Raw genomic sequence first — 24226 nt, 5'->3', positions numbered from 1 at the left:
TTGAACTTAGGAGCTGAGAGGTAATGTTGTAGCTATATAGGATCCTGGTCAGACCCCACTTGGAGTATTGTGCTCAGTTCTGGTTGCCTCACTACAAGAAGGATGTGGAAACCACAGAAAGGGTGCAGAGATTTACAAGGATGTTGCCTAGATTAGGGAGTATGCCTTATGAGAATAGGTTGAGTGAACTCTGCCTTTTCTCCTTGGAGCGATGGAGGATAAGAGGTGACTTGATAGAGGTGTATAAGATGATGAGAGGCATTGATCATGTGGATAGTCAGAGGCTTTTTCTCAGTGTTGAAATGGTTGCCACAAAAGGACACAGGTTTAAGGTGCATGGGAGTAGGTACAAAGGAGATGTCAGGGGTAAATTTTTTACTCAGAGAGTGGTGAGTGCGTGGAATTGTCTGCTGGCAACTGTGGTGGAGGCGGATACGATAGGGTCTTTTAAGAGACTCCTGGATAGGTACATGGAGCTTAGAAAAATAGAGGGCTATGGGTAAGCCTAGTAATTTCTAAGGTAGGGACGTGTTTGGCACAACTTTGTGGGCTGAAGGGCCTGTGTTATGCTACTATTCAGTATCATCTTCATGGGCAATTCATTGGGATCAAACTGTTTGAAAGTGACTTATGTGGCCAATTTGGGAATCACATACTCCCAAACAGTACGGGTAGTGCTTGGTGGAGCAGACCAAAAGTTAGTTTATGAGGTAGTCCTTCCAACTTTTAAGGAGCTCAGTGAGCTCCTGATGTATTGACTCAAAATTCATATTATCATCCACTTTTTTAGGGACTCTCCAGAGAAAGTGTGATGTTATAGATTTCAATGAGCTTTTTCCTTTGTCTGATTGGAAATGTCATAAGATGGAGCTCCAAATTGAGTGTTGCATAAATCTGGTATTAGGCATGCAATCAATTTGAACAACTCTTCAAGACAACTGAGTCTAACTAGTGCATCAGTGCTGGGAGTGTTGGCCTGAGAGAGGTCACTGAAATTGGTTTACATATCCTGCTATTGAATTTGGAGAAATTCAGAGATATATTGGAGTTATTTTTCCAGTGCCTTGAAATGTCTATTGCTGCTAGTCCAGGTTTCAGATGCAAATGGTATATAAATCATAAGACCATAAGATATTAGGTATATAAATCAAGACAGAATTAGGCCTTCTGGCCCATCGAGTCTGCTCCATCATTTCATCATGGCAGATCCAATATTCCTCTGAGCCCCAATCTCCTGCCTTCTCCCTGTATTCCTTCATGCCCTGACCAATCAAGGATCTATCAGCCTCTGCCTTAAATATACATAAAGACTTAGCCTCCATAGCTGACCATGGCAAAGAATTCCACAGATTCATCACTCCCTGGCTAAAAAAAATTCCTCCTCATCTCCATTCTAAAACCTCTATTCTCACGCTGTGTCCTCTGGTCTTAGACTTTCCCACCATAGTAAACATCCTCTCCAAATCCACTCTATCAAGGCCTTTCACTACTTGATTGGTTTCAATGACATCACCACTCATTCTCGGAGTTCCTGTGAATACAGGTCCATAGCCTACAAACGCTCTTCACGTGACAAGCCATTCAATTCTGGAATCATTTCTGTGAACCTGTTTTGAGCACTCTGCAGTTTCAGCAAATCTTTCCTAAGATAAGGGGTCCAAAACTGCTCACAATTCTCCAAGTGAGGTCTCATCAGTGCTATATGAAGTCTCAACATTACATCCTTGCTTTTATATTCTAGTCTTCTTCAAATGAATGCTAACATTGCATTTGCTTTCTTTACCACAGACTCAACCTGCATATTAACCTTAAGGGAATCTTGCACAAGCACTCGGAAGTCCCCTTACACCTCACTTTTTTGTATTTTCTCTCCATTTAGAAAATATTCTACCTTTTCATTTCTCCTACCAAAGTACATGGCTACACACTTCCCAACACTGTATTCCATCTGCTACTTCTTTGCCTATTCTCCTAATCAAAATCCTTCTGTAGCCTCTTTCCTTCCTCAAAATCACCTGTCCCTCCATCTATCTTCATATCATCTGCAAACTTTGCAACAGTGTCATCAATTCCATCATCCAAATTATTGACACATAATGTAAAAAGAACTGGTCCCAACAGACCCCTGAGGAACACCACCAGTCACTGGCAGCCAGCTGAAAAAGGATCCCTTTATTCCCATTATTTGCCTCCTGCCAATCAGCCATGCCATTGAATTGACTTTATTTCTTACATCCTTCACATACGTAGAGTAAAAATCTTTATGATACATCTCCATCTGAATATGCAAAGTGCAAATTATAATAATTTGTAATAAATAGTATGTACAGTAAGATATACAACAGAACAGTCAATATTGCTTAGAAATACAATTGTGTCAGCGTATATTAATCAGTCTGATGGCCTGATGGAAGAAGCTGTCCCTGGAGCCTATTGGTCCTGGCTTTAATGCTGCGGTACCACTTCCTGGACGGTAGCAGCTGGAACAGTTTGTGGTTGGAGTGACTCGATCTCCAATAATCCTTCGGGCCCTTTTTACACACTGGTCCTGAATAGCAGGAAGTTCACATCCACAGATGAGCTGGGCTGTCCGCAGCACTCTCAACAGACCCTGCGATTGAGGAAAGTACAGTTCCCATACCAGGCAGTGGTACAGCCAGTCAGGATGCTCTCAATTGTGCCCCTGTAGAAAGTCCTTAGGATTTGCAGACACATGCCGAACTTCTTCAACTGTCTTGAGGTGAAAGAGGCACTGTTGTGTGCTTTTTTCACCATATAGCCAGTATGTACAGACTGAGATCCTCAGAGATGTGTATACTGAGGAACTTGAAGCAGTTCATCCTTTCAACCCTAGATTCATTGATGTCAATTGGGATGAGCCTATCTCCATTCCTTCCATAATCCACAACCAGTTCCTTTGTTTGTGCGACATTGAGGGAGAGTTTGTTTCCTTGACACCACAGTGTCAGGGTGATGACTCCTTTTTGGTAGGCTGCCTTTTAGATAAGGCCAATCAATGTAGTGTTGTCAGCAAATTTAATTAGCACATTGAAGCAGTGGGCAGTGAGTCATGAGTGTACAGAGAGTGAAGGAGGGGGCTCCTGTGTTGAGGGTCAGAGGGGCAAAAGTGAGGGAACCCACTTTTACCACCTGCCGGCGATATGACAAGAAGTCCAGGATCCAGCTGCCAAGGTCTCCAAGCTTCTTGTCAAGCCTGGAGGGAATTATGGTGTTGAATGCTGAACTGTAGTCCAAGAACAGCATTCTCTTATAAGGATCCCTCTTCTCCAGGTGTATAAGGATGGTGTGTAGAGCTATGGCTGTTGCAACATTTGTCGATCAGTTGTGTTGGTAGGTCAGTTGTATGGGGTCCAGTGTGGGTGGTAGCATGCTGCAGATGTAGTCTTCGACCAGCCTCTCTAAGCATTTGCTTATTATTGAGGTGAATGTGACAGGACGCCAGTTGTTCAGACATGTTACCTTGGTCTTTTTAGGTACAGGGACAACGGTGGATGTTTTGAAGCAGGAGGGCACTCTACACAGGGACAGGGAGATTAAAAATGTCTGCAAACACACCAGCCAGTTTTGCCACACACCCTCTGAGTATCTGCCCTGGGATGCTGTCACTGCTTTATCAATGCTATAATTTTTCCTGTAATACCATAGGCTCAGAACTTGTTAATCAGCATGTGTGCCACCTTATCAAATGCCTTCTGAAAATCCAAGTACACAATATCGACCAATTCTCTACTGCCTATCCTCCTTGTTATTTCTTCAAAGAATTCCACAGTGATTTCTTGCAGTGTGAACTGGGCTTCTGCCTGAGTAAACCACATGGTTGTGTGCTGCTCCAAAAACTCTGCAGCTTCAAACCAACTGTATTGGTTGACATGTCATTGAGTAACTTTGGAATCATCTGAGAGCATATGGATCACCAATGTAAGATTTTGTGAATAAGACATGTGAGAATCATTTTATCCACTTAACAAAAGTCACAACCCTTTACTTTCATTACGAACAAAACAGAAAGCAGTCACCTTACACTGACATAATTACATCAAACACCATCTCTTAAAGTGAACACAACACATGTCAGTATTTATAAATTATGTGGAACAGTTTCTATTACGGACAACATGTGTCGCCTATCACCCATTACATTAACCTAAAACCTCATGTCCAAAAAAATTATTCCATGAGTGGCACTAATCTTCAAACTAATGAGATATTGTTCAATCTATGGTGCTACTCTGCAGAAATAAGGTCACCGCAACTTCAGTTGTTGAGCTGCAGGGATTAGAGTTTAATACTGCATTTGTTGCTCAGTATGAAGTCTCTTTTGAATTTCAAAGATTAAATGCAAAGGAATTATTTTCTTCTGAATATAAAGCCCCCTAATAAAACTGAAGTTTATGAGAATCAGAAAGTAAACTTGCCACTGGCTGGAATCATTCCTAAGATGAAAAATGGTACCTGTAGTTGTTGATTCAACACCTGATTTATGAAACTTTTCCACCTTTTACACATATTTATACATCAATTTTCAAAAATGTTAGCTAGCTTAAAATAAATGAATTTGCATGTGTTAAAATGGAATTTATGTTAATTATTAGTATGCACTTTCATCCCCAATATTTTGGTACTCTCCACTTAAATAATTCAATATCCACAATATTTAGAATTGTTCTATCCAAATTATGAAATTATTTAAATACATTTTGTATTAAAATTACACACCACAGAAGCGGTGATTTTCCTACAATTTGTTTTCATCGATTAGGGAAGGTAACAAGCACTTCAAGAATCAAGAGTACAAATATCAATTGAAACTGTAGCAGGGAAAGAATATAATTAGGAAATATGTTGAAAGGGGTCCTTCCCTGCAAAGATTGAACAAACTCAAGTACATTAATCCTCACACTCATCAGCCTTAGTTAATATATAATCAAAACAATGATATAATCAGAATACATCAATTTCTTAATCATATACCTCTAATAATGATATCATCTGTTAGCATTCCGAATCCTGAAGCATGATACTCCCCAGGAAAAATAACTACTGTGTCACCACTGAAACAATTATCCAAGGTTGCATCTAAGTTATCATGTTGTTGGATCAGTGTATTAGCAGAGAAGTCCTTAACCTGCAGAAAACATGAAAATACAGGAGCCTTAGGTTCCATACCATCAGGTTCAGGAACAGTTATTACATTTCAACCAAAAGAACCCTGAACCAGTGTGAACAACTTCACACACCACAACACTGAACCCAACCAATGCACTAACCTTTAAGAACTCTACAACTCATGTTCTCAGTATTGTGAAGTGAGGGCCTCTGCCAGTCAGAGTTGACCATGGATGTTGCGTCCTAGCTGTCTAGATACACGAGCCTGGGCAGTACAATATGGGGAGCAAGCTGTTGCCCATTTAGCAAGCTCTCTCTCTCCATGCATCTGATGACCCCAAAGGAACAGCAGAGACCAATACAATTTGGTACCAGCAGCGTTGCAAGAGTTGCCAGTCAACATTGAACTCAATGTAGGACTGCCTTAGGGACTCCAGCTTCAGATTTTTCCCTCGTGGTTTACTCCCGAAACCTTCCCCTTTAGGCGAGGCAGCGGAGGTCTGAGATCAGAGTTTTCCTTCTCTGAGTTGAGCTACCAACCACAGATAACAAGCTCCAATTGCCCGAGTATTATTTATTAACTTGCAGCGTTTATTACTATTACTGTTTTGTTTTGTCTATCTTTGTAGTTTTTCATAAATCTATTGTATCTTTTGTTCTACTGTTAATGCCTACAAAAATTGAATCACAGTGTAGTATTTAGTGACACATACATACATTCAAGTTAATTTGGCCTTTGGTTAATCAGGGAAGCTGCTTATTCAGGAAAATTCTTAATGAACAAAAGTAATCGAGAAAGTTGTGGGAATTTCCTTTGATTATTTGGAGCGCTATGCTGCTGAATTGGGGCAGGATAATTGCTGAAGAGTTTCTAACTGGCATCAGTCATGTACACTTGTATAGCCGTTAGCTGTTACAACATGTTTAGAGTGAACAGTTTTTAAATAGTATCAGTTGTGTGTATTTGTATTCCAAAGGCACTGAATTTGCCACTGATATTTGATGTGAAATAAGCAGCAAGGCAATTCTGAACTATTTTGCTAACTGCAATTTCAAGTGTACAGGCTTGGAGCTGCCAGAAATGACTGGAAGTAAAAATAAAACAGTCTCTACAGTAAGTTAGCGGCAGGAAAAGGCCATAATAACGAAGTTTCTCACATGTCGGCAATGCTTGCTTAAAAATACATAAGGGACAAGCGGGGCAGCCATTGTTGGAGGCATGCCAGTGGTGAGAGTAGGAATGTCAGGCTTCGGCTTGAAAGGGACATTGGCTCTGAGCAAGTTTCTGTTAAGGTTCCCTTTCTTCATATTACTATACCTAGTAATAATGGCTGTTGTGTGTTCTTCATGTCAGATGGTAGAGTCCTTAAGACCCAGAGTCTCCCAGGAATGTGAAGTGCATCCAGCTGCAGCTCCTTGAAGACCGTGTTAGGGATCTGGAGCAGGCAGCTAGATGTCCTTTGGTTTATATGGGAGAGTGAGGAGATAATTGATCAGAGTTACAGGGAAGTAGTCACCCTGAAGTTGCAGGAGGCGAGTAGCTGGGTGACTGTCAGGAGAAATGGAACTGTGAATAGGCAGTGCACACAGAGCACCCCATGACCATTCCCCTCAAAAAGTAGGTATATCGGTATTGTGGGGGACAACCTTCCAGGGGAATGCCATGAGAACCAGGTTACTGGCACTGAGCATAGGTCCATGGTGCAGAAGGGAAAGAGGAAGAAGAGGAGAGCAGTAGTGATAGGGGAATCAGTAATCAGGGAAACAGAAAGGAGATTCGGTAGACATGAATTGGACATCTAGATGGTATGTTGCCTCCCAGGTGCCAAGGTCAGAGTTGTTTTAGATTGCATCCACAATGTTTTGGAGAAGGTGGGAGAGCAACCAGATGGCTTGGTAAATATTGGTACCAATGACATAGGAAGGAAAAAAAGGAGGTCCTGAAAAGACAATTTAGAGAGCTAGGTAGAAAGCTGAGCAGCAGGACCTCCCAGGTAGTAATTTCTCAATTGCTGCCTGTGCCACACACCAGAGGGTACAAACAGGATGATTTGGCAAATTAATGTGTGGCTGAGAAGCTGGTGCAGGGGGCAGGGCTTCAGGTTCTCAGATCATTGGGATCTTTTCTTGGGGAGATATGACCTGTGCAAAAGTGACGGGGTGCACCTGAATCTGAAGGGAACCAATATTCTTGCAGGCAGGTTTGTTCAAGCTGTCGGGGAGGGATTAAAATAATTTGGTAGGTGAGTGGGAACTGGAGTGAAGGGACTCAGGATAGGGTGTACAGTAAAAAAGCAAAGATAGTGTGGTCAGTCTGTCAGGAAAGGCAGCAAGACAATGGGATAAGATTGCAGCCAGCAGGGTGAGTATCAGTGCATTAGATGCAAAATCAAAAAGGGTAGCAAATGCAGCACTCAAAGTATTATATCTTACTGCATGGTGTATAAGAAATTGGGTCAATAATCTTGTTGCACTTTTACAGATTGTTAGGTATGATGTTGTGGCCATCACTGAATCTTGGCTGAAGGATGGTTGTGGTTGGGAGCTGAATGTTCAAGGTTACATGTTGTATCAGGGGACAGGAAGGTTGGCAGAGGGGGTGGCATGGCTTTGCTGTTAAAGAATGGCATCAAATCAGTAGAAAGATGTAATATAGGATCAGAAGATGTCGACTCCTTGTGGGTTGAGTTAAGAAACTGCAAGGGTAAAAGGACCTGATGGCAGTTGTATGCTGGCCTCCCAACAGTAGATGGGATGTGGACAACAGATTGTAAAAGGAAACAGAAAAGGCAAATCAAAAGGGCAATGTTATGATAGTCATTGGAAATTTCAATATGCGGGTTGATTGGGAAAATCAGGTTGGAAATGATCCCGAGAGAGAGTTTGTTAAAAGCCTACAAGGTGGCTTTTTAGAGCAGTTTGTCATTGAGCCTACTAAGGCGATCAGCTGTACTGGATTGGGTGCTATGTAATAAATCGGAGGTGATTCGGGAACTTAAGGTAAAAGGATCCTTAGGAGGCAGTGATCCCAATATGATTTTCAACTTGAAATGTGTTAGGGAAAGAGTAAAAGTCTGATGTAGCAGTATTTCAGTGGAGTAAGGGAAATTACAATGGTATGACAGATGGGTTGGCCAATGTAAATTGGAAGGAGATGCTGGCAGGGATAACTGCAGAGCAACAATGGTGTGAGTTTCTGGGAAAAATGAGGAAAGTGCAGGATGGATGTACTGTATTCCAAAAACAAAAAAAATACACAAATGGCAAGATAGTACAACCGTGGCTAACAAGGGATGTCAAAGCTAATGTAAAAGCAAAAGAGAGGGCATACAACAAAGCAAAAATTAGAGGTAAGAGAAAGGATAGTGGATTTTCTGAAACATTAACTGGTTTCATTCTCCACAGAGACTGCCTGACTGGCTGAATTTCAGCTTTTTCTGTATTTGCTTCAGATTCAAGAATCTGCAGTTTTAATTGCTTTCTACTACTACTACTACTACTGAATTTTCCATTTTTTAACAGCCTTCCTTGAGGTTCAATTGAGGTTCAGTGGCATATTTTGTAACAGCTGCAGGGAAATTTGCTTGGACTGCCTTTGAAAAATGTCAACACTTTTTTTGTACTCTGCTAATTGTCTTAGCCTTGTTGAGTCTTTTTCTTTATGAAAAATTAAATCATTTTCATCTTGGTTTACTTGTGAAAAGCGAAGTATCCTTATATATGTGCATTTGGTATTTCTTTCCATGCTATTTTATATTCATTAAATTTGCAGTGCTCCACGTGTTAGTAGAATTCAATTCAATTTATTCTGTGCAACCTCCAAACTAACGTCAAAATCAGCAGTTCTGATAGTTGCACCTCCTTTAAGAAATCAAGAAAGTGAAAATTGTGGACATCAATCATTCATTTAGTCTTGCAGTCCTGATGATGTAAATAACCCTAAATAACAGAGGTGAAATAGAATTTAGTGCCAAAAATGTTAACCTGAAAATGCATTATGTTTTATGAAGGACAGAGATGTTAGAATAGAGAGAATAGAAAAAGGTGTTAAAATGTATGCTAAGAAGACCAAGGATCAATGGCAAGTGTCTGCATTTTGATCATGATAATGGAAAAAAGAACTTCTTTGATAAAATATGTTAGATTTAACATTAACAATAAATAGTTTTACATTAATGATAAATTATATTTTGCTCCAGAAGTTAATAATGGCAAATTATTAATTATGTACAATATCGGGGCTAATACTCAATACCTGCAAGGTGATGAACAAACAGATTTAAACACCAAAGTAACTATAACAAAGTGAAATAACTCACCATGTCAGCTGTCATCATGTTTGCCACAATATGAGTCACAATTTTTCCAGAAGGTCGTTGGCCTTTCCGACGTCGCAGTATTCGTGGGAAAAAAGGTCCATGTGCTCTGAAAAGGATAATAAACCAATTTACTACTTTATCTCTGTAATATTAAACAGCATAATCTTTAGAGTTTAACATCATCCTTAGAATTTTGCAAATTGGAAACACAGTGGCCTTAAAATGTTTGGTGCCTAGTAGACTTCATTTCATTGCTGTAAACAAATAACTTGTTTATTTCTAAAATAATGAATTAAAGAGTTTGTATGTGATTGCACAAGCCTTTACCAATTGCAGAGTGAAAAACATTCCTTTATGTGATTAAAAACTGGTAGATTAGGAGATTAATTTGTTGATCTGGATGGGAAGACAGAAATTCTGGGGGAGGGAGGTGTTGTGGAATAGGTTTCGTTGGAGGTGAAGTCGAGCTTAGTGGGAATTGGGATTGCTTACATAGGAAGTAAGTGGAAGTTCAATGATGAACTGCTAAGATTGAGAGACTGGGAGCATGAGAGTCAGGCTTGTAATTAGACTAAAAGGAATGGTGGGCAGAAGGGATGATAAAGGAGGGTATTGAGATCAGAAGTTGGTTGAGATATCCTAGGCAGAATATTTGCAAAGTGCAAGTAACTTAAGAACATCTTAAATATAAGAAAATCTTATCCAAGGAAAGTGTTCAGCATTGGGATCTTTGTCCCAGGATATCTCAGAACAAATATGTTTGAACAAACAGTAAAGCAGGTCTTAAGTATGTTGTTAAAGTCTTCTTTTGAACGAACAGAGCTTTGACCAGCTGCCAATCCAGACATCAGAAGTTTGGTGAGGAGGGGCCTTCAATCAGGTCCACTGTCCAAGAACAAAAGGCAGGAGTGGGTTGTGGCAGCTTAATAGATCTTTGACCAATGACCAATTGGCATTTGGGATTGATTAGTAAGAGCAAAAAGTAGCTGAAGGCAAGGGCAAGCGCAGTGGCCATCATCACAGCGCACGTTTTCCGAGTGGACATAGCCAGAGTGGTGATCTTAAGGCTTTAGCTCTTTGAGGCTTCACTCAGAGAAAACAAAGGAATGAGAAGCTCTTTTTTTTGTTCCTTTCTTTTTATCTGCTCAGCTAGGACCATAGGGATGACAGGCAGAATAGTGAAATGCTCCTCTTGTAGGATCTGGAAAAGCACGGAGACCTCCAGTGTCCCTGGCGAGAAGTTCATTCAGCTGCAGCTTTTAACAAACTATGTTAAGGAGCTGGATCTGGAACTGGATGAACACTGGATCATATGTGAGGTGAAGGGGTGATAGATAGGACATATAGATAAGTAGACACACCCAAGGTGCAGGACACAGGAAACTCGGTGTCAGGAAGGGGAAAGGGGTTAAGGGGCCAGTACAGAGCACCGCTGGGGTACCCTAGGGCCACCCCCCTAAACAACAGGTATATGTTGTTTGGATTCTGTCGGAGAGGAAGACCTAACAGAGGAGAGTTGTAGTGGGCGAGTCTCTGGCACTGTCTGCCTTTGTGACTCAAAGGAAAGGGGGAAGAAGAGGCACTCTGTAATGATAGGGGATTTTTTTAGTTAGGGGAATGGACAGGAGGTTCAGTGGGTGAGAATGAAATTTCCAGATGGTACGTTGCCTCCCGGGTGCCAGGGTGTGATATCTCAGATCGAGTCCTTAGCATTCTTAAGTGGGAGGGTGAACAGCCAGAAGTCGTGGTCCATGTAGTATCAATGGTATGTGAAGGATGAGTGATGAGGTTCTGCACTGGGAATTCAGGGAGTTAGTTGCTAAGTTAAAGGGCAGAACATCCAGGGTTGTGATCTCAGGATTGTTACCCATGCTAGTGAGGCAACAACTAGGAAGATTATACAATTTAATACGTGGCTAAGGAATTGGTGTAGGAGCTCAAGATTTTTGGATCATTGGGCTCTGTTCTAGGGAAGGTGGGACCTGTACAGAAGGGATGGCTTGCACCTGAACTACAGAGGGACTAATATCCTAGTGGGAAGGTTTGTTAATGCTGCACAATGGGGTTTAAACTAGAGTTGCAAGGGGATGGGAACCAGAGTACCAGAATAGTTAGTGGAGAAGTTGTGAAGGCAGATATTGTTAAGACCTCACACAAAGTTTGGAAACAAAAGGATAAGCATGGTGCTACTTGTATCTGGAGCTGCTTATATTTCAATGCAAGTAGTATCTTAGGAAAGATGGATAATAGTGCTGAAGATGAAGTAGCTGGTTTACAAATAGAAGCTATGTGTAGTAAGGAAAGGCTGCTCGTGGGGCAAAATTGTAGTAAACAGGATGAGTTGCAATGTAAAAGATGGAAAAAAATCAAAAAGGGTGAATACAGGACTGAAGATATTGTATTTTAATGCAACAGCATATGGAGTAAGGTAGATGAACTTGCAGTACAGTTGTAGATTGGTAGGTATGATGTTGTAGGCATATCTGAATCATTGCTGAAAGGGTATTACAGCTGGGAGCTTAATGTCTAAGGACACACATCGTATCAGATGGACAGGTGGGAAAGCAGAAGCATTGGCCTGCTGGTAAAAAATGATATCAAATCATGAGAAAGAGATTACATAGGGTCGGTAGATGTCAGATCATTGCGGATAGAATTAAGGAACCACAAGGGTAAGAAGATCCTGATGGGAGTTTATAGAGACCCCCAAACAATAGTAGGGATGTGGCCTACAAGTTACAACATGAAATAGAAAATACATGCCAAAACAGCAATGTTAAGACAGTCATTGGGGTCTTCAATGTGCAAGGAGATTGGGAAAATCTGGTCAGTGCTGGATTCCAGGATGGGGAATTTTTAAAGTGGCTACGAGATGGCTTTTTAGAGCAGCTCATGGTTGAGCCCACTAGGGGATCAGCTATTCTGGATTGGGTGTTGTGCAATGAACCAGAATTGATTAGAGAGCTAAAGGCAAAAGAACCCTTTGGGAAAAGTGATCATAATATGATTGAATTCACCCTGAAATTTGAGAATGAGAAGCTAAAGTCAGATGTATCAGTATTACAGTAGAGTAGAAGGGAATTACAGAGGTATGAGACAGGAGTTGGCCAGAAACACTGGCAGGGATGATGACAGAGCAGCAATGGCTGGAATTCCTGTAAGCAACTGGAAGCAATTCAGAAGGCACAGGACATAGATATATATATATCCCAAAGAGGAAGATGTATTCTAAAGGAAAGATGACACAACCATACTAACAAGAAAAGTTAAAGCCAATATAAAAGCTAAAGTGAGGACATATAATAGGGGAAAACTTAGTGGGGTAGTTAGAGGATTGTGAAGCTTTTAAAAACCAACAGAAGGCAACTAAAAAATGTCATGAAGTGAAAAAGATGGAATACAAAGGTGAGCTAGCTGATAATATTAAAGAGGATACCAAAAGTTTCTTAAGATATATTAAGTGTAAAAAGAGAGGTAACAGTAGATATCGGACCACTGGAAAATGATGCTGGCTGGAGAAGTAGTAATGGGGGACGTGGAAATGCTGTATGAATTTAATAAGTATTTTGCATCAGTCTTCACTATGGAAGAGTGCCATAGTGCAAAGAGGTCTTCCATAGTGGTCAAGAGCACTTGGGGGGCAGAAGTGAATGAAGTTGCCATTACTTAGGAGAATGTGCTTGGGATACTGAAAGGTCTGAAGGTAGATAAGTTACCTGGAATAGAAGACTACCCCCCAGGGCTCTGAAAGAGGTGGCTGAAGAGATTGTGAAGGCATTAGAAACGATCTTGCAAGAATCAATAGACTCTGGCATGATTCTGGAGGACTGGACAATTACAAATGTCTCTCTACTCTTCGAGTAGGGAGAGGGGCAGAAGAAAGGAAACTATGGGCCAGTTAGTTGGACCTCAGTGGTTGGGAAGATGTTGGAATCGCTTACTAAGGTCAAGTTCCCAGGGTACTTGGAGACACATGATAAAATAGGCTATAGTCAGCATGGTTTCCTCAAGGGAAAATCTTGTCTGACAAATCTTTGAATAAATAACAAGCAGGATAGAGAAAGGAGAATCAGTTAATGTTGCGTACCTAGATTTTCAGAAAGCATTTGACAAGGTGCCACACATGAGGCTGTTTAACAAGCTAGGAGTCCATGGTATTATAGGAAAGATTATAGCGTGGATAAAGCAGTGGCTGCTTGGCAAAGGGCAAAGCATAGGAATAAAGGGAGTCTTTCCTGGGTGGCTGCCAGTGACTAGTGGTGTGCCACAGAGGTCTGTGTTGGGACCAATTCCTTTTATGTTACATGTCAATGATTTGGATGATGGAATTCATGGATTTATTGAAAAGTTTGCAGACGACATGAAAATATGTGGAGGGGCAGGTAGTTTTGAGGAAGTAGAGAGACTAGAGAAGGACTTGAGATGATTAGGAGAGTGGGCAAGAAAATGACATGTGGAATACAGCATCAGGAAGTGTATAGTCATATACTTTAATATAAGAAATGCAAGGGTGCAAAGGGACTTGAGAGTCCTTGCGCAGGATTCCCTAAAGGTTAATTTGCAGGGTAAGTCTGTGGTGAGGAAGGTAAATGCAGTATTAGCATTCATTTCAAGAGGACTAGAATATAACAGCAAAGATGTAACAAACCTGGTCAGGTGTCAGATCTCTCAGTGGGAGAGCATTTTGGAGATAGTGATCACAATTCTGTCTCCTTTACTATAGCATTGGAGAGGGATAGCAGCAGACAAGTTAGGAAAGCGTTTAATTGGAATAAGGGGAAATATGAGGCTATCGGGCAGGGATTTGGAAGCGTAAATTGGAAACAGATGTTCTCAGGGAAATATACAGCAGAAATGTGGCTAATGTTCCACACATGGTTATTTGTGTGGAATTCTGCATAGGTATGTTCCAATGAGACAGGGAAAGGATGGTAGGGTATAGAAACCATGATGTACAAAGGCTGTTGAAAATCCCGTCAAGAAGAAAAAAGCTTATGAAAGGTTCAAAAAACTAGGTAATGATAGAGATCTAGAAGATTATAAGGCTAGCAGGAAGGAGCTGAAGAATGAAATTAGGAGAGCCAGAAGGGACCATGAGAAGACCTTGACGGGCATAAGGAAAACCCCAAGGCATTCTACAAGTATGAGAAGAGCAAGAGGATAAGATGTGAGAGAACAGGACCAATCAGGTGTGACTTTGGATAAGTGTGTATGGAACTGGAGGAGATAGCAGAGGTATTTAATGAATACTTTGCTTCAGTATTCACTATGGTAAAGGATCTTGGCAATTGCAGGGATGACTTACAGCAGACTGAAAAGCTTGAGCATATGGATATTAAGAAAGAGGATTTGTTGGAGCTTTTGGAAAGCATCAAGTTGGATAAGTCACCGGGACTGGATGAGATGTACCCCAGGCTACTATGGGAGGCGAGGGAGGAGATTGCTGAGCCTCTAGCAATGATCTTTGCATCAATGGGGACAGGAGAGGTTCCAGAGGATTGGAGAGTTGCAGATGTTGTTCCATTATTCAAGAAAGGGAGTAGAGATAGCCCAGAAAATTATAGACCAGTGAGTCTTACTTCTGTGGTTGGTAAGTTGATGGAGCAGATCCTGAGAGGCAAGATTTATGAACATTTGGAGAAGCATAATATGATTAGGAATAGTCAGCATGGCTTCGTGAAAGGCAGGTCGTGCCTTATGAGCCTGATTGAATTTTTTGAGGATGTGACTAAACACATTGATGAAGGTCGAGCAGTAGATGTAGTGTATATGAATTTCAGCAAGCCATTTGATAAGGTTCTCTGTGCAAGGCTTATTGAGAAAGTAAGGAGGCATGGGATCCAAGGGGACATTGCTTTGTGGATCCAGAATTGGCTTGCCCACAGAAGACAAAGAGTGGTTGTAGACGGGTCATATTCTGCATGGAGGTTGGTGACCAGAAGTGTGTCTCAGGGATCCATTCTGGGACCCCTTCTCTTCATGATTTTTATAAGTAGCCTGGATGAGGAAGTGGAGGGATGGGTTAGTAAATTTGCTGATGACACAAAGGTGGGCGGTGTTGTGGATAGTGTGGAGGGCTGTCAGAGGTTACAGTGGGACATCAATGGGATGCAAAACTAGGCAGAGAATTGGCAGATGGAGTTCAACCCAGATAAGTGTGAGACAGTTCATTTTGGTAGATTAAATATGATGGCAGAATATGGTATTAATGGTAAGACTCTTGGCAGTGTGGAGCATCAGAGGGATCTTGGGGTCAGAGTCCATAGGATACTCAAAGCTGCTGCGCAGGTTGACTGTATGGTTAAGAAGACATATGGTGCATTGGGCTTTATTAACTGTGGAATTGAGTTTAGGAGCCAAGAGGTAATGTTGCAGCTATATAGGATCCTGGTCAGATCCCACATGGAGTACTGTGCTCAGTTCTGTTTGCCTCACTGCACAGAAAGGGTGCAGAGGATATTTACAAGGATGTTATTTGGATTGGGGAGTATGCCTTATAAGAATAGGTTGAGTGAACTCTGTCTCTTCTACTTGGAGCGAAAGAGGATGAGAGGTGATCTGATAGCAGTGTATAACATGCTGAGAGACACTGATGGTGTGGATAGTCAGAGGCTTTTTCCCAGGGCTGAAACTGCTAAGAGAGGGCACAGTCTTAAGGTGCTTGGAAGTAGGTACAGAGGAGATCTTAGTGGTAAGGTTTTTTTTTAAGTAGAGAGCGATGAGTGTGTGGAATAGGCTGCTAGTGACGGTGATGGAGGCAGATACAATAGGGTCTTTTAAGAGACTCCCGGATAGGTACATGGAGCTTAGAAAAATAGAGGGCTATGAGTAACCCTAGGTAATTTCTAAAATAAGTACATGTTTGACACAGCATTGTGGGCCAAAGGGCCTGTATTGTGCTGTATGTTTTCTATGTTTCTACATAATGTTAAGATTTTATAAAGCACTGGTGAGGCCTCATGGAGTATTGTAAGCAGTTTTGGATCGCTTATCTTAAAAAAGATGTGTTGAACTGGAGAGTGTTCAAAGGAGCTTCCCAAAAGTGTTCCAGGATTAAATGGATTGTTATATGAATTGCATTTGATGGCTCTGGGGCAGTATTTGCTGGAATTCAGAAGAATGAGGAGTAACCTCATTGAAACCTATCGAATAGTGAAAGGCCTTGATAGAGTGGATGTTTCCAAAGGTGGGAGAATCTAAGTCCAGGGGATACAGCCTGGAGGGGTGTCCTTTTAAAGAACAGTGATGAGGAGGAATTTTTTTAGCTATATAGTGGTGAATCTGTGGAATCCTTTGCTACAGGCAGCTATGGAGGCCAAGTCTTTTTGTATATTTAAGGCAGAGGTTGATAGATTCTTGATTGGTCAGGGCATGAAGGGATACAGGGGGAAGGCAGGAGGCTGGGGCTGAGAGGAAAAGTGGATCAGCCATGAAGAAATGGCGGACAGACTCAATGGACAAATGGCCTAATTCTGCTCCTGTACCTTATGGTCTTATGGAGTGGGTAAATTATTTATGGGCCAAGAATGTACAAACAAAAATCAATAGGGTACAAGAATGCACAGGGACATCTGTTTGCATTAGTGCATTTGAGGCGATCATAGAGACTGTATCATGTAGATAAACATAATTGAAATCCCAGTCCAGCATTCCCTTCTGTAGATGGATCAAATTTTCTTTTGAAGAAATCTACCTTAGTTTGGAATTCAATAATCAGGATTAAGTCTTTTTAAATTTCATGATGTTAATTGTTTTATCACAGCTCTCTTTACAATACTGTGTTTCATGTACTTATTGATAATATTAATTGGCACCATTGTAGATCTATTCATACATCAGCTGTTTAGAGATTCTGATAAAATAAAGTGTTTAGATACTTTACCCAAAATTTAATTCAGCAACTGAATAATACTGAAAAAAGGAAATAAAATTAGAAGGTATAATAGCTCATTGGGTTTAATGAGTCTGTACCTAAGATTCATGAACCAAATCTTCAAACCAGTTGGAAGAGGAGCTGTCTCAATTTTTGAACATTCCAGTTGTTTAGCAATGTTGAAAAAAGATGCCATCATACAACTTCAAGCTTGCTAATTCAAAGGTATCAATTTGAGTTTTGTTGCAAGTTCTTAAATGCTTGTAGAACCTTAAATAGGAATGTAATTTTCCTTGTCTCTAACAGTGAAGTACAGATGTGCCCTGCTTTACGAATGTTCGCTTTACGCCACTTCGCTTTTACAAAAGACCTACATTAGTAACCTGTTTTGCATTACAAAGAGGATTTTAGCTTTTATGAAAATTTTTCCAATATATATTAATGGTTCTTTGCTTTACAGCAATTTGGCTTAAGAAAGGTTTCATAGGAACGCTCTACCTTTGTAAACGGGGGGGGGGGGGGGGGGGGTTGACACCTGTAATACATTCAAGGTTCGAGAAGAGACTTAATAAATCCTCAGGATTTTCATATACAACTGTAAAAATACTGATGAGGTATGTTTATAACAGAAAGGTGGTATTTTTCACACACTAAGCAAACTAAATTGGAAAATGGATTGAGCAAAATGTGGCAATGTGATGATAATCAGCATATGAACAACAGGATCAAGCTGTAGTATAAAAATAAATGTAATGAACTTGCCTGAATACCAAACGTATCATTTTCCTTCTTCAATTAATGGGGTTTCCATTCCTCCACCGTTGACACTACCCGCACCTGCAACTCCTCCATTTCCAATACAGATGTCCTCATCTCATCTTCCCACCATTCTAAGTGGTAGGGTTCCTCTTGTCCCTATCTACCACCCCATAAGCCTCTGCATCCAACACATTATTCTCTGCAATCTCAGCCATCAGCAAAGGGATTTTACAACCAAACATATCTTTACCTGCCCCCTCTCTCTGCTTTTCTCAAGGATCACTCCTTCTGTGATTCCCTTGTCCAATCACACCTCCCTACTAATCTACATCCTGGCACTCATCCCTGCAAGCAGCCAAAATGCTACACCTGTCCCTTCACCAACCCCCTCGCCTCCATTCAGGGCCCTAAAAAATCTTTCCAGATGAGGCTTCACTTCACCTGTGAATCTGCTGGGGTCACCTGTCGTGTCCAGTGCTCCCGAAGCAGCCTCCTCTATAATGATTAGACCTGTCACAAGTTGGGGGACCACTTTATCAAACATCTCTGTTCCGCCTGCCAGAAGTGGAACTTCCTAGCGGTCAGCAATTTTCATTATGAATGACATTCCCATTCTGACATGTTGGTCCATGCCCTCCAATTGTGCCAAGATGAGGCCACCCTCAGGGTGGAGAAGCAACACCTTATATTCCATTTGGGTAGTCTCCAAATGAATGGCGTGAATATTGATTTCTCCTTCCAGTAAAAAAAACCTCTCCTCTCCCCTTTTCTTCTATTCCCCACTTTGCCCTCTCACCTGCTTATCACCTCTTCCTGGGTCCTCTTCTCCTTTGGTGATCTCTTCTCTCCTATTGGATTCCTTCTTCTCCAGTCCTTTCCCTTTCCTACCCACCTGGCTTCACCTATTGCATTCTTTTTATCCTTCTTCCCCTCCCCCACTTTTGAATTCTGGCATCCCTCCACTTCCTTTCCAGTCTTGAAGAAGGGTCTTGGCACAAAATGTCGACTATTTATTCATTTCCATAGATGCTACCTGGCACGTTGAGTTCCTCCAGCATTTTGTGCCTGTTGCATTGGATTTCCAACACCTGCAGAATTTCTTGTGTTTATGTATCAATTTCCTTCATATTTTTGTTTACTGTGTAGGTCTACATGACTCAATTTTTACATTGGCATCATTATTTTCCCTCTACATAATTATTTATTTGAGCAAGAGGGAAACCACAATACATCCTATTTAGATTACATAGAATAGAGAAATCTATAGCACCATGTTGTACCGACCAGGTAACCTACTCTAGAAACTGCCCAGAATTACCCTACCACATAGCCCTCTATTTTTCTAAGCTCCATGTATCACCTAAGAGTCTCTTAAAAGACGCAATTGTATCTGCCTCCACAACTGTCACCAGCAGAGCATTCCATGCACCTACCACTCTCTATGGAAAACGTACCTCTGACATCCCCTCTGTACCTACGTCCAAGCACCTTAAAACTATGCCCCGTCGTGTTAGCCATTTCAGCCCTGGGAAAAAAAGCCTCAGGCTACCCACACGATCAATGCCTCTCATCATCTTATACACCTCCATCAGGTCTCTTCTCATTCTCCATCACTCAAGGAGAAAAGGCCAAGTTCAGTCAACCTATTCTCATAAAGCACACTCTCCAATCCAGGCAACATACTCGTAAATCTCCTCTGCACTCTCTCTAGTGTATTCACATCCTTCCTGTAGTGAGGTGATCAGAACTGAACACAGTACTCCAAGTGAGGTCTGACCAAGGTCTAATATAGCTGTAATATTACTTCACGGCTCTTGAACTCAATCCCACGGTTGATGAATGCCAACACACCTTACTCCTTCTTAACAACACTGTCAACCTGTGCAGCAGCTTTGTGTGTCCTATAGACACAGACCCCAAGATCCCTCTGATCCTCCACACTGCCAAAAGTCTTACCATTAATACTATATTCTGCCTTCAAACTTGATCTACCAAAATGAACCACCTCACACTTACCTGGGTTGAACTCCATCAGCCACTTCTCAGCCCAGTTCTACATCCTGTGGATGTTGCACTATAACCTCTGACAGCCCTCCAGACTATCCACAACACCCCCAACTTTTGTGTCACCAGCAAAGTTATTAATCCACTCTTCTACTTCTTCATCCAGGTAAGTTATAAAAAATAGCAAAGATGAGGGGGTCCAAGAACAGATTTCTGCAGAACACCACTGGTCACCAACCTCCATCCAGAATATGAACCATCTACAACTACCCTTTGTCTTCTGTGGGCAAGCTAGTTCTGGATCCACAAAGCAAGGTCTCCTTGGATCTCATGCCTCCTTACTTTTTGAATGAGCCCTGCATGAGGAACATTATCAAATGCCTTACTGAAATCCATATACACTACATCCACTGCTCTACCTTGGTCAATCTGTTTTGTTACATCCTGTTACGTAACTGGGTTGTCAAACCAGCAGAAATGGAACATTCGTTGGAGTCTGTAATTACTAGAAACCAATAAAGTTTATTAGTAAATTAAGTAATACAGTACAGGGTGTATGGGGTGTCAGGGAGAGGTAGAAACGTCGTACTCTTCTGAGTAGTTCATCTGCATTGGTCCTCACCTGACACTCAGCTCCCTGGGCAACGGCTTCGACTGGCCAGCAAAACCTAGTGAGGGTAGCCAATGGGCCTCAAATCCTGAGTTAGGGCTTGTCTACCTACGCATGCCAAGACTGAATTCGGTGGACTACATGGAGGAGACCACCACTTGGCGGTCCAATGAGTAGAAAGGCGGACCCAGCAAAGCACTGTGGAGCGCAATCAGGGCACAGTGAGACACGTAGGACACTGCTGGCCATCCACTGTATCCCGACTTATCTCTAGCCATCTCGACTCCGTCTTGCAACTGGATACAGATAGGTTGGGACAAGAGAGTGAGGCTGACGATTTGCGCAACTCTCTCTCACTTTAATCCAAGTCAAGCGCAAGTCACGACTCCAAACCCATTCCGCTAAAAAACTTCTCGCCCCTACACTCTTTAGCATGGTCTTCTCTGCTATGCTGAACGATGCCTTCCGTGATTGTCAGGATGGTATACATGTCAGATACAGGACTGGCGGTGGGCTATTCAACCTTCGGCGTCTACAGGCTGTTAAAAAGGTAAAGAAGACCGTTGTCAGAGACCTCTTATTGGCTGATGATTGCACCCTCAATGCCAGCACACAGCAGAAGATGCAGCGAGAAATGGACTGCCTCTCACGAGCCTGTGACAACTTTGGACTTAAAATCAGCACCAAAAAGACCGAAGTTATGTACCAGCCTGCACCTGGAAAACCCTACCTGAAACCACATATCACAGTAAAGGGGCAGAAGCTACTGGCAGTCAACAGCTTTACTTATCTGGGCAGTACTCTATCACAAGCAGTGAACATAGATGCAGAGATCAGCAACAGAATTGCCAAAGCTAGTGCCGCCTTTGAGAGACTCCGTGAGAACGTATGGGAGCGGAGAGGACTCAGCTTTACCACCAAGCTGAAGGTCTACCGAGCAGTGGTTCTCACCACCCTCCTCTCTGCCAGCAAGACCTGGACTGTCTACAGCAGATATGCTAAACAGCTCAACCACTTCCAGTTGAGCTGCCTCAGAGACTTCTCCACATATGATGGCAGGACAAAGTCCCAGACACAGAGGTCCTGGAGCGGGCTAGCACCCATAGCGTCTACACCCTCCTACAGAAAGCCCAAGCCAGATGGGCTGGCCATGTCGTCAGGATGTCTGACAGTCAACTACCAAAACAGCTGCTGTATGGAGAGCTCAGCCAGAGCAAGCGTTCAGTTGGAGGGCAGAAGAAATGTTTCAAAGACTGCCTCAAAGTGTCCCTCAAAGACCTCAACATCAATCCCAGTAGCTGGGAATCGCTTGCTCTGGACTGCCCAACCTGGTGAAGCAGGAGCACTAAAGGAGTGTATGCAGCAGAAATCAGACGCACCGCAGAGGCTCAGCAGAAACACGACGCGCACAAGGCTCGAACTACCTCCACTTACACTGCAGCACCTATCCTCATGTATCCCACATGTGGGTGAGCTTTCAGGGTCCAGATTGGCCTCACCAGTCACCTCCGGACCCGCAGTCACAAACCCTCCACCTGACCGAAGTCGTGGTCGTCTTCGACTCCGAAGGACGAACAACAACAACAATACAGTACACTAAATGCAAGGATATAAACGTAACAGGTTAGCAATGATAATATACACATATACACGGAAATATGGGAATAGGAATCAGCCAAGCTCTATCGAAGTTGAGGGGTAAATGATCAGTCTTCAAGTGAAGCAGAGTTCAGTTCAGTTTAGTGTAGTTCGAGGTAGTTGTTGTGGCACAGTTAGAGAGAGAGAGAGTGAGAGATACAGCTGAAATTTCAGGCAAACCTTCCATTGTCTTCTTGTCCCGTTGTGGTCACCGACTGTAACCCCTCTGTTCCCGATGCGACCGTTGTCCCGTTGTGGTCACCGACTCTGACCCCTCATAGATCTTGAGTATAACCTCTTTTACCACATCATACTTCTTTGAATCTTCTGCTGAAAACGCTGAGTAAGCTTGCTGAGTCTTCCCCTTAAGCACACTGGAGTAAAACAGCCCACTTATCCCTCGGCCAGTCCTGCCTTACAGTGACTTTTTTGAAGTGTAGAAAGCACCGATCAACATCGGTCTCCTCAAATGGGGGAATCAACTTTACCTCCTGGGTCGCCTTGAACCCTCCAGCTAGGTCCGGCATTCAGCCCCCCTCTTGAATTATCCTTAACTTCTCCAGCTCAAACTCCCTTTCTCGCGCCTTCTCTCTCTCTCTCTCTCTTTCCTCCCTTTCTCGCTCCCTCTCTCTCTCTCTTTCCTCCCTTTCTCGCTGCTTCTCTCTTTCTCTTTCCTCCCTTTCTCGCTCCTGCTCTCTTTCCTCCCTTTCTAGCTGCTTCTCTCTCCTCCCTTTCTAGCTGCTTCTCGCTCTCCTCCTTTTCTAACTGTTTTACTCGTAACTCATGCTCGAGCAATCTTTCCATCTGCAGCTGAATCGCAGCACCACCAGGTTTGCTCTCAGACACCACCTCTAGGTCCCCTTTGGGAAACACATCCTTAGATACATAATACTCAACAATGGTTCTTTGTATCTCTGCTCTCTTCATTACCTGCTTCCCCTTCCAAAGATTCAACTGTTTTGCAACATTCATCAAGACTGATTTCTTGGCATCCTCTAATGACTCCAAGGTTGGCATCTTTAGAAATTCCTCAATCTCCATTTCTGCTGTTTGCCCTTTTTGTTTTTTTCTGTGTTTTTTTTCCATGACCAAATCAGATATGGGAATTTAACCCAATCAATTCAACCAGTCCCAATTTTGGCGTTCAAAATCCCAGATGAGCCCCCACTTGTGTTACGGCCCCGTAACTGGGTTGTCAAACCAGCAGAAATGGAACACTCAGTGGAGTCTGGAATTACTAGAAACTAATAAAGTTTATTAGTAAATTAAAGTAATACAGTACACTAAATGCAAGGATATAAATTTAACAGGTTAGCAATGATAATATACACATATACACAGAAATACGGGAATAGGAATCACCCAAGCTCTATTGAAGTCTAGGGGTAAATGATCAGTCTTCAAGTGAAGCAGAGTTTAGTTCAGTTTAGAGTAGTTCGAGGTAGTTGTTGTGGCACCGTTGGAGAGAGAGAGTGAGAGATACAGCTGAAATTTCAGAGAAACCTTCTGTTGTCTTCTTGTCCCATTGTGGTCACCGACTGTGACCCCTCCATTCCAGATGCCACCGTTCTTCCATGGTGAACCTGTCACCCAGCCAAGGGTGGACACACAACAGGTCCCCACCGGTCATACCTTTACACCCTGTGAGCCTCTGGCCGATTCCTGCGAATTGGTCCTCCAAACTCCCACCAACTTGTGGTGGCACAATGCTCTCTTCAGGGTCTCGTGGCGTGTCTGCCTGTGTCTTAGCAAACCCGCTATTTTATCCCCCCACCCCCGATGGGGTATCACCTGTCCATCAAACTTCACCACTTCCTGTTGTCTCAGCAGAAGTGTTAACGAATAGTTCATGTTCAAAGCAAATGTCCGTGGCAGTATCAGTGCAGAAGCCAAAAT

General features: G+C 42.3%; 1 protein-coding gene across 1 annotated transcript in view; it reads right to left on the bottom strand.

The window, feature by feature from the left end:
* LOC132402025 (testicular spindle-associated protein SHCBP1L-like) overlaps positions 1-24226 on the bottom strand; it is a 91627-nt gene that overhangs the window by 32865 nt on the left and 34536 nt on the right. Inside the window, exons 6-7 of the mRNA XM_059984488.1 lie at positions 9447-9552; positions 4993-5146 (exon numbers count right to left, since the gene is read on the bottom strand). Of these exons, the coding sequence (XP_059840471.1) occupies positions 4993-5146; positions 9447-9552 (260 nt within the window). The remainder of the gene's footprint in view (positions 1-4992; positions 5147-9446; positions 9553-24226) is intronic.

The sequence above is a fragment of the Hypanus sabinus genome, chromosome 11 (assembly GCF_030144855.1).
Source record: "Hypanus sabinus isolate sHypSab1 chromosome 11, sHypSab1.hap1, whole genome shotgun sequence".
NCBI classification, from domain to species: Eukaryota; Metazoa; Chordata; class Chondrichthyes; order Myliobatiformes; family Dasyatidae; genus Hypanus; species Hypanus sabinus.
Note: the sequence above shows the minus strand (reverse complement) of the source record. Positions and strands in the feature narration are given on the sequence as shown.